This window comes from Carassius auratus, chromosome 6 (genome assembly GCF_003368295.1).
Source record: "Carassius auratus strain Wakin chromosome 6, ASM336829v1, whole genome shotgun sequence".
NCBI lineage: Eukaryota > Metazoa > Chordata > Actinopteri > Cypriniformes > Cyprinidae > Carassius > Carassius auratus.
Window position 1 is genome coordinate 24,370,572 of NC_039248.1, and position 11,283 is coordinate 24,381,854.

Genomic DNA, 11,283 nt, shown 5'->3' on the forward strand with positions numbered 1-11,283 from the left:
GAAAGCAAAAATATGTTAAAATCATGAAAAGGTTATGGGATTTACAGGGATACGCTAAATAGGGATGCCAGGGACCGTTGTTGTGCCCAATTTTGACCCCCTGCCAAATTATTACCCCCCTCGTTCATATCACTACCTGATTGCCTATTCCTAACCCCACCCCTAATCCTAACCCCTCCCCCTAAACCTACTCCTAAACCCTACCAATTTGGCAGGGGGTCAGAATTGGGCACAACACCGGCTTTATGATCTGCAGCTCTGGATCCATTTGTGAATAGCACATGAGACTCCAGTGACTTGTAGCTTCACAACTGTTCTGAAGTCTAGGCGCTCACAAAACAAACAAGGTAACCGAAGATATCTGTAATGCAAAAGTGTGGCAGCAAGTCGTCGTCGTCGGCGCTCCACTCTTTGTTGGGAATTTCATATGGATCCAAACCGTTAATAGTGCCGATTTAGTCCACATACCGGTGTGGTTTCGTCTGGTCAGAGGAGAACTGACCCCAACTGAGCCTGGTTTCTCCCAAAGTTTTATTCTCCATTCTGTCACCGATGGAGTTTCGGTTCCTTGCCGCTGTCGCCTCTGGCTTGCTTAGTTGGGGTCACTTCATTTACAGCAATATCATTGACTTGATTGCAAATGATTGCAAAGGTACTATTTAAACTGAACTCAGATGAATGATGACATCATTCAATTAATTGATGAACTGCCTTTTTGGATTAGTGACACTATTTTCCTATCTAATGCTGTTCAGTTGCTTTGCCACAATCTTTTTTGTTAAAAGCGCTCTATATATAAAGGTGACTTGACTTGACTTGACTTTGAGCAGAAGTTATATAACACATCTAGAAGTCTAATTTAACACCTTTTGTTCACATTTCATGTTTCATAAAACTGATCAAAATGTCTGAGTTATGTATTTTTAAATATAAAACAGTTTTGCTGACTTTCTCTGTTTATGCTCTAAATGGAGGGCCAGAAAGCCACTGACATAAAATATACCTGTTAGGAATTTGTTTTGTTCAGAGATGAATTATGCGAACCTTACCTTAATTCCAGATCAAACGAACAGAATTATGTGCATGTTTTATGTGCCGTGAAATGTACTGAAACCTAATGAAGTCATCTGAATGCTGGACACTGATTCTCAAAAACTGAGTAGCATATGAGAGCTGACCGTATTGTAAAAACTTCACAGGTCAAAATATAATTATTTTTAAATCTTAAAAAAGAATATAAGAAAAAAAAGGATAATTTAAAATAGAATTTGTGTTTATAATGATAGTAAATACAGTCGATTTAACCTTATATTTTAAAAATTCACAATAATTTTCCAACATGTATAGGCAAATATAATAAACTCGCATTTCAGGTCGAATGTGTGATTTGTGTTTGCATAAATAGCGCCATCTACTGCCACGTGCTGTAAAATTACAGAGAGGTTGTGGCCGGAAGTCCCGCCTTTGAACAGTTTTCCGTGGAGGAAAAGCAATGGGCGCGATTGGCTGACGCGCTGTCCGTCACGTGTTCTCCACGTCATACGTCAACACGCGCTGCCTGGGCGAGCACGTGAAATATACGAACATATTAAAGCGCGTTACAGTAACGTTATTATCCAGCAAACAGTGAATCTGACGAAACTTTGTCATAGAGCAGTGACTTCGTTCAAAACTGTATCGCGAATAAAGGACCAGAAGCGCCATTCAGCAGCGGTCTAGCGGAAAGAGCTCGTGGTAAAACTTAATAAATATATTGATGATGGATAATCCTGAAGAAGATTCACTGAACCTGCACGAAGATGAAGAAATCATCGAGGTTATTGATCTCAGTGACACAGAACAGACCGCAGGTGTGTGTTTATCACTGAATGTTTACCTGGTGCCTCAGATTTGGTGTGTGTGTGTGTGTGAGAGAGAGAGAGAGAGAGAGAGAGAGAGAGAGATAGAGTGAGTGAGTGAGTGTGTGTGTGTGTGTTTGTACAGGGCAGGATTTAGGGGGCCAGGGGCACCTGGGGCCTGTTTCACAAAGGAGGTTTAGTGAAAACTCTGAGTATGTTAACCCTGAGATGAGGGAAACTCTAGGTTTTCTGTTTCAGAATGGGAGGTTTGTCAAACCCAAGAAAGCAGGGTAAGTCAAGCCCGTTTCTGAAAGAGAGCTAACTTATACTCAGAGTCAGTTACCATGGTAACTTACTCTCTGAACCTAACCTGGTCAGGAGCAGCTTTTCTTCGGTAAACCTAGAGTTTCTTTCGGTCTCCTCCCCCTTTTTAAACACTTCATTGATGCACACTTGAAAAATGCTCTTCTTACTAAGTGTTTTTATTTTCATCATCATCTTTTTCCCCAAGTACAAATATAAAATAAATATTGATTTTCTATATAAGAAAATTATATAAGATACTTAGTCTTGTTTCCTGGGGGGATCTAAATTAAGTGCATTTTACTTAAAGGGTTAATTCGCCCAAAAATGAAAATTGTGTCATTAATAACTCACCCTTATGCTGTTCCAAACATGTAAGGCCTCCGTTTATCTTCAGGACACAGTTTAAGATATTTTAGATTTAGTCCGGGAGCTCTCAGTCCCTCCATTGAAGCTGTGTGTACGGTCTACTGTCCATGTCCAGAAAGGTAAGAAAAACATCATCAAAGTAGTCCATGTGACATCAGAGGGTCCGTTAGAATATTTTGAAGCATTGAAAATACATTTTGGTCCAAAAATAGCAAAAACTACAACTTTATTCAGCATTGTCTTCTCTTCCGTGTCTGTTGTGTGAGAGAGTTCAAATCAAAGCAGTTTGTGATATCCGAATCATTCAGTTCACCAAATCGAACTGAATTGGTTTAAACGGTTCGCATCTCTAATACGCATTAATCCACAAATGAATTAAGCTGTTCATTTGTTTAATGTGTCTGACACTCTCTCTGAGTTCAAACAAACCAATATCCCGGAGTAATGCATTTACTCAAACAGTACACTGACTGAACTGCTTCCAGCTGCTTCGATTTGAAGTCTCTCAATACAAAATGTATTTTCGATGCTTCAGAATATTCTAACGGACCCTCTGATGTCACGTGGACTACTTTGATGATGTTTTTCTTACCTTTCTGGACATGGACAGTAGACCGTACACACAGCTTCAATGGAGGGACTGAGAGCTCTCGGACTAAATCTAAAATATCTTAAACTGTGTCCTGAAGATAAACGGAGGCCTTACATGTTTGGAACAGCATAAGGGTGAGTTATTAATGACACAATTTTCATTTTTGGGTGAATTAACCCTTTAAGTAAAATTATATGCCAGTGTGGTCATAAAAATAATCTTAATGCAAATGAAAAACAAGATTATTCTGAGTGTCTATTACTAAGAGCAAATCTACTGTAGCTCCGCCCTCCATCGACACATCAGGTTAGATATGACACATGTGAGTAACAGCTTCAGTGGTGTAGACAGTAATGTTTAGTGCTCGGGAAACTAGCTTGTAACACGATTGATTGTTAGAGTCTGGATTTTGCTGAGCTTGCTCTTCTCACTTTTCCCATCACATGTCACATTAGAATTTATTTTCAATAAAAATGAACAAAATGTTCTAAAAGTGGAAGTAAAGTGCCTAACGAGTGTTTAATAATGATGCAACTATTTATAATTGTAATAAATATCATCTTTTACAATCTGTTATTATTGCATCCTATTAATGTAACAAAACTGAGGTGCAAATGTTTCTGCCAGTATAAAGTATAACTAGCGTCTAATTATTATTCACACTTAGCCTGCTGCAAAGAACTCCTACTTTTACATGGTACATAGAATATATCACGATTTTCACTGCACATTTTTTCTTTAAATAGCATCTAGAGCTACTTTCACTTAGCTGTAAATAGGATATATCGCTAAGAAAGTATGTTAATTATACTTAGTGTAAATGCCACTGCCGTATTTTTCTTACTCTATTGGCAGATCATTTGTAAAATAAGAAAAATGCACTTAAAATATTACTATTAATATTATTATTTTATATATATTTTTTGCCCATGAGATACCATAAAATGATTAGCTATAAGTTCATTGATCTAACGTTCTGCCAGTTTTCACCTGTGATATTATAACACTGTGAAGAATTACATTTGTATTGAGTCTGAAGTATGCAGATGGCTTTTTGGCGGGAGCTGTTGCCATGGTGAATCGTAATATCGGCAGTCCATTGATAATGGCTTTTTATAGTTGTGGTGCACTCGCTTAACTCGGAGTCAGTCAATTTAGAGTTGATTAAACCAACTCATTTCAGCTGTTCTGTAACCAAAAACTCAGAGTTTCCCATCTCAGGGTAAGTCAAGTCAGAGTTCAAGTTTAAACTCAGAGTTGGTGGAACATCCTCAGTGAAACTTGAGTTTATGTTTGGGCCCTATACAAACACTGCAAATGCCCTCAAATAGATTATCATTATGGAGTAGGGCTGGGCGATATATTTAATGATATGATCATGCGCATCCAGTCAGTAAATCTGGTTCAGTGATTACCACTAAATCTCCATCACTTGCTTATTTTGAATTTAATAGACAGAGCCGTAGATCACTGACAAGCTACACAGTATCACATTCATGATCAAAGGCGATTCATCTGGGATAATGAACGCGATATTGCGTAGCTTGTGAGCGAGAGAGAAACACTGTTAAGAGTACATTTCTTTACGAAGAATAAAAATACTAAATATTCTATTTTACATGTAAAAAAAAAAATGTGGTCATTTGGTGGATGAGATGGACAATAAAAATAGAAAGATAGTAAAGCCGTGCACGTGTTTGTTCAGAGGATCTGGCGGAGGAGCTGGAGGATGTAGATCTGGCGGAGGCTGGGAATGTGGATGATGACGGATGGGAGACGGAGGATGAGATGGAGTCTGAGCAGGACGACAGTGAACTGACCTTCTCCAAACACACGGGTGACTCTCCACACACACCTCAGCGTCTGAGAAACGCTCCTCCGTCATGAGATCTTACTGGATGCTGTTTTTGATTCGCAGGTTCTGTCTTTTGTGTTAGTTTGGACCCCGTGAGCAACAGTCTGGCTGTCACCGGCGGAGAGGACGACAGGGCCTTCGTGTGGAGCGTGTCTGATGGAGACGTGCTGTTTGAATGCACAGGTCTGGAGAAGACTTTCATCGTTTATATGCTCTGTGTCCATCAGCACAAACCTGGTTCTGTCTGATTCACTGCAGGTCACAAGGATTCGGTCACATATGCTGCGTTCAGCTCCAACTCCAAGCTGGTGGTGTCTGGTGATATGAGCGGTCTCATTAAGGTCTGGAATGTGGAGAACAAGGAGGAGATCTGGTCTTTTGAGGTTGGAGACCTGGAAGTAAGTTAGAAGCACATCGCCGGTGCTCTGCTTGCGTTGCTGGTGTTTGTGGAGAGTATTTGAAGCGTGTGTGTTGCGCTGCAGTGGTTGGAGTGGCATCCCTGTGCTCCGGTGCTGCTGGCCGGAACAGCTGATGGGAACGTCTGGATGTGGAAGATCCCGAGCGGAGAGTGCAAGACATTTCAAGGGCCCAACTGCCAGGCGACTAGTGGGAAGATCCTTCCTGACGGTGAGAGCTGAGGCTGTCCAAAGACTCTGAGTTACTAACTGACTGTTGTTCTGTCTTCTAAGTGTCTGTCTGTCTTACAGGAAAGAGAGCAATTGTGGGCTACGAGGACGGAAGTTTACGTCTGTGGGACTTAAAACAAGGCAATGCCGTTTATGTCATCAAAGGTAATTCATCCTTCACACACTGTCCTCCGAGGGTCACTGGTGCCGTTACAGGCGGGTAGTTCACATGAAAATGAAAGTTATGCCGTTATTTACTCACATTAATGTTGTCTCAAACCTGTGCAGCACAAAGGGTTAAGGTTGTTTTGTTGTTTTCTCCCTTAGTGTTTGCTTTAAGTCACTGGAGTCCAATGTAGTTTTCTATCCTGTGGACAAAAGCAGTCTTTAAAATAATCTCTTTTTGTGTTATATAGGCTCTTACTGTCAGTAAGGTGTCCAGCTGTTTGAGATGTTTTGACCACAGTAGTCACAGTTATGAATGGAGCTGCTTTCACACAATCTCTATTGTATAAAGCTCTATATAAATTAACTTGATTATACAAGTAGATGTGATTAACTGGTAGAAATTAGTTGACTGGTAAAATTGTAAAAGATAATTTCTATTGTGGTTACGCTCACGTGATGTTGTAATGCTGTACCATCACAAAAGTTTATCATTTGCAATAATTTTCCATTCAAGCACAATAAACAGTGAAAAAGATCTCAGATTGGTGCTCCGTCTAATCGCACACACTAAAGCGAACTCAAATAAAGTAGAGCTGAAACAACTAATCGATTTAATCAATTAAAATTGATTATTTAAATAGTTGTCAACTAATTTAGCCATAGATTAGTTCCTAAATAACTTTTATTTGCCGTAATTGGCTCATTTCGTGCATATTTTAACTCTGCGATGACAAAAGTGTGGCAGTAATGAGCCACTGGAGGTTGTACTCAGCCAGTACAGCAGGAGAAGTAGCGAGTAGCCAATAGCTGGCCTCGTTTTATGTCACGTGTTTCCCGAACAGCTCTCTGCAGTATTCAGCGGGATGGAGACGGACGGCAGTGGAGTAAGCTCGAGAAAGAAAAAGAAAAAAACGGAAGATAAAACTAAGTGAATGAAGTAATCTAAAATGTGGGAGTACTTTGAGCCTTCAAAAAAAAAAGTAACCTGTAAACTTTGCACTACTAAACTGACTTTTATATGTTCAGATTCTCCAGTACGATGTTGTTTGCAAATGATTAACGTTAGATGTTTAATCGTAAAAGCTGATAACATTGCTTTTTAACAGTTAACATTTAAAGCTTTACAAACATGTTCTGTGATCATTTTGTCGTTTTACCAGTTCATAATTCAGTCTTACAGCCTAATAATGACTGAATGAGATATGTAAATGTTTAAATGTATTTTAAAATACACTTTTTTTTTTTTTTTTTTTTTTTAAGTATTCACTGCTCTTTTTCACACAGCGGGTTTTTTGTGTGTCCAATTCTTTTTTTATATTTTTTCAATACTTTTTTTCTGATGGATTTTACTTTAAAATGTGAGTTCCATTCAGGTTTCATGCCATTGGCACTTTATTCGAAGGATTGTTTATAATTTCACAGCATAAGCTATAAAGCTGTTTCCCAGGTAACGTTATAAGTTGTGTGTTTACAGGAAAAAAAATGCAATGTACTGCAAATTTATTCTGTTTTATTCTTATTCTTAGTGAAAATAGGTTCTGAAAGATTCCTTAATAAGCTTTGTTCGGGATGTTAAACTACTTTAGAAACCCTGAGGACTGCCATGGTGAAAACATTATTTGAAATCTCCTTCTGAAATATGCTAGAGTATGGGTCAGTGTTTTGATTGCAGAAGAGTTCGACAAAGGATTACTATCACATAATAAAACACAACTCCAGGTATGTTTTTGATGAGGATATGACAATGCAAAATGGTTAAAATCTCTTAAAAAGTCTGTTGGTCAAAATGCTCTTCTTGGTTAGCGTTCATGTAAATGCAGTTGATTATGTTTTAGTTTTTTTATAGTCTCAAAAAGTGGAGATGCAAATTATTGTCAATCATATGATTTTTGACATATTGTCCAGTCTAGGGCTGCATGATAAACTGCATGCGATATTTAATGTGCATTTTGTCAGTAAATCCGGATCTGTAGTCAGCGGTAAAGCTCCATCACGTGTGTGCTTTCACATAGAGCAGCATTTACTACACAGAGCCGTTGTTCACTGTCAAGCTGCACAAAACCACGATCGTATTTTACGGATGTTTCTGCAGTGAATGATGGCTCTGTGTAGTTAATGCGGTAGGGGCTGGTCCGAATACCATTATTTGAGCTTCGAAGCTTCGGTAGTAATCAACACTGAATATTCAAAGTTGAGGAGTGCATTGAAATGTGCGTTATGATGAACTGAATCATGACGTTCGCTCGTGGGCGATTCATATTCAGAGGCTAATGAGAAACGTTTCGCGGCGATGCCATGTGATTTATCGTCCAGTCCTAATGACAATGATATTAACGTGGGACTCGCAGGTTTTTGTGGTTTGCAGAAAGCTGCTCGTGCTGCTCTTTACTCAAAGCTGTGTTTGGTTGGGTTGAGTGTTTGACCTCTATATGAAAGCACAGTATGTGAGATAATGGACACAATCACACAGGGAGTGAAAAAAAACTTATTTGGGTTGTCATCAGAAAGGTTCAGTGCTACAGAAGAGATTGTGTCTGTGTTTTCTCAGGTCATGATGGTCATCAGGGAGCGCTGACCTCTATAGCGTGTAATAAAGAGGGATCGCTGGCTCTGACCGGGTCAGTGGATGGTCAGGCTAAACTCTTCAACACATCCACAGGAAAGGTGAGGAGAGTTATGTCTGTGCCACTATCAGTGTTTTTACCTGTGATGCTATTTCTGTGTGCTATTAAATAGATCAGGGAAGCGTGAGACTGTTGGACGCAGAAGTGTTTCAGCAGAAAGTTTCTCTGACCGCTGTGTAATAAAAACACTAGGATGAGTGTTCTCCACTTTTCTTAATGTAGTTAATACATTTTATGCTATACTTTAAATGCTTTGTTACATTTCCACCCAACACATTAGCAATTAAAGAGTTAAATGTTCACACGATGACTTGTCAGATGTGTATATTTTATTTATTATGATTGAGATCTGGATGTTTCCAGCAGAACTGTGACAAGTGTCCAGTTACAGTTTAGTGTTAATTAAGCACTGGACGTCAATGTGATTTGATGTAGATCATCACTCAAACACCACCATAAAGCTTCATTTGGGATGATTGAAATGTGATTTTTATTTTTTTGTTCTTTAGTTGTTATGCTCATTTTCCAATGAAAACAATGAAGCAAAAGACTCTATGCAGGAGCAGGATTCCAACTCTGTTGAATCTGTGGGATTTTGTAATGTGTAAGTAAAGTAAATAGTCTATTAATGTTTCATATATATATATATATATATATAAACAATCTATCAAAACAAATAATTTTCATCAAGGCATTAGTATTAAGCAGCATTTTGATAAGCTGCTGGTCAGATTTCTTTCACTAACCTCACTGATGACACACAGTCACCGCCAATGCTGCTCAGACATTTAAATATATAAATATATGTATTCGTATTGTATAAAGTGCTATATAAATCAAGGTGATTTGACTTCCAGGTTACCCCTAGTTGCTGTTGCATATTTGGACGGCACCCTGGCCATTTATGATGTTATTTCACAGAGCCTCAGACATCGGTGTAAACATGAGGTAAAAACTGAGAGTCCATGAATACAGCACCACGTCTTCTCTCATATCATCTGTGTGTGTGTGTGTGTGTGTGTGTGTGTGTGTGTGTCAGGTGGGTGTAGTGCACCTGCAGTGGGAGGAGGCGTCAGCGGTCATCTCCACCTGTAATCTGGCTGGTGTGGTCACTCTGTGGGACGCCAGATCAGGAGTCATGATGTCAGAGTACCACGGACACTCGGCTGAGATCCTCGACTTTGTGCTGAACAGGTTAGTCTGTTAAACCGAGAGTTCTGTAGGTTAATGTTCGATACATTAACAGCTTTATACTCCCTGTGTCTGTGTTCACAGAGACGCGTCAGTCGCCGTCACCGCTGGAGGAGACCATAAAGCCAAAGTGTTCTGCCTGCAGAGACCCGACCGGTAGAGCCACGTTTTCATCTGGAACCCATTAGACTTCAGCAACTGCAGTACCTCCCCACACACACAGTTACCTGTAACCTTCAGCTTTTTAAAGTTTAGACAGAGCTGTGCAGTTCTGTCTTTGTCATTCTTGTCATGACTGTGTAAGTCTGAAAGAGCGATTTCTTCTTGTCTTTTGCTTAGGTGATATACAGCTGTAATTGGGCTGTCACATACATTTATATTGCCAAATTATGTGGGTTTTATCTGTTCTGTTAATGTTTAGTAAGACAAGTCTCAGTGCTTCACGATACAGTTACATTCTTGAGAAATGTTTGTCAGACGTTGAGATCTGTTGCAGAGCTGTGATGATGAAAAAACCACAACAAGAAAACGACCTTCTACAAACTCTGAAGCGCGTGTTTCTATAGACTGTATGGTGAAGCACTGAGATTTGTCCTCACAGATATGACTGAAATAATTAAACTTATTAATCTGAATGGAATGTCTACACTCAGTTGGACATGCAGAGTATTTAACATTCAGGTCCAATAAGTTCTTGGTAAAACATGCACATTTAATCATCGGTTCAGGTTTTTAGACCATTCAACTGGATGCTCAGATTAAAGTTCTTCCCTTTTGCTAATGTTAAGTGTCCGATCACTGGTCAAGGAACAGCTTTTGTCTTTCTTCTCCGAGCAGTAGCTATGAATAATTAGCAGTGATGAATTCACAACTGCCTGTGCACGGTCTTGGCAACATTTCGGTGCTGAATTGATGGCCATACATTCTGTTGTGTTTAATCCGTGTCATGAGGGTTGTCAACCTTAATTTTCTTCCTTTAACAAGTTACAACAATGTTTGAAATGTGATGTGTGAAGAAACACAACAGTGATGTTAAACCAGATGAGAAGTTGAATGTTTTCCAGTGAATCTGCTCCAGGGGCGTGTCCTAAAACTTGTGACCTTTGCACTTTTCACTTGAAGTCAGGGTCAGAAATTAATGGGGGCTTGGGGCAAAAATAGGCATGGGAAAAAATCACATTTAATATAAAAGGGCAAAAAATGCTCCTGCACAAATAAACTAAATTAAAGATGTTTTAAAGTAAAATGTAAAAGGTGTCAATGGAAGCATTAGATAAGCTCAAGTTTCATCAGATTTATTTTCTATTTTGCAGTGTTGACCATTAAAACCAATCACACTATTTCTGATTAGCTTATAAATACAAAAAAAAAGAAAAAGAATTTGTCAACTGTTTTTTTTGAGTGTTTGCTTCTGTCCAATCGCTGACTGTGATCCTGGTTAAATTGGGCTTGAAGAACACAAGTGGATGCAGAACTTTTGTTTATTTGATGTGGAAATAGAGTATGGTAAAATTGAAGTAAAGTTTAAACCGTTTTGTTTAAAAGTTTACATTTTTAGTTCCTATAAAACTACAGTTTTTCTTGATATTGCATGAATTAATAAAGGGATGCACATGAGCCCCAAATACGCACTAAAGCGCTTTTAGAGTAAGTGTGGATTAAGTGAGCACTGTTAAGGGCACTGAGCTTTGGCACTTACTAGACCTGGGTCAGTCTT

The 11,283-nt window shown here is 39.0% G+C and overlaps 1 protein-coding gene across 1 annotated transcript; it reads left to right on the forward strand.

Moving 5' to 3' along the window:
* The first annotated feature begins 1,527 nt into the window (after positions 1–1,527).
* On the forward strand, positions 1,528–10,944 carry aamp (angio-associated, migratory cell protein). The gene is made up of 11 exons (XM_026265875.1): positions 1,528–1,850; positions 4,808–4,939; positions 5,021–5,140; positions 5,216–5,355; positions 5,440–5,584; positions 5,665–5,748; positions 8,300–8,415; positions 8,885–8,979; positions 9,233–9,323; positions 9,415–9,569; positions 9,651–10,944. The coding sequence occupies exons 1-11, from the start codon at positions 1,757–1,759 to the stop codon at positions 9,724–9,726; spliced, it is 1,248 nt and encodes a 415-aa protein (XP_026121660.1). The 5' UTR covers positions 1,528–1,756; the 3' UTR covers positions 9,727–10,944.
* The last annotated feature ends 339 nt before the right edge of the window (positions 10,945–11,283 follow it).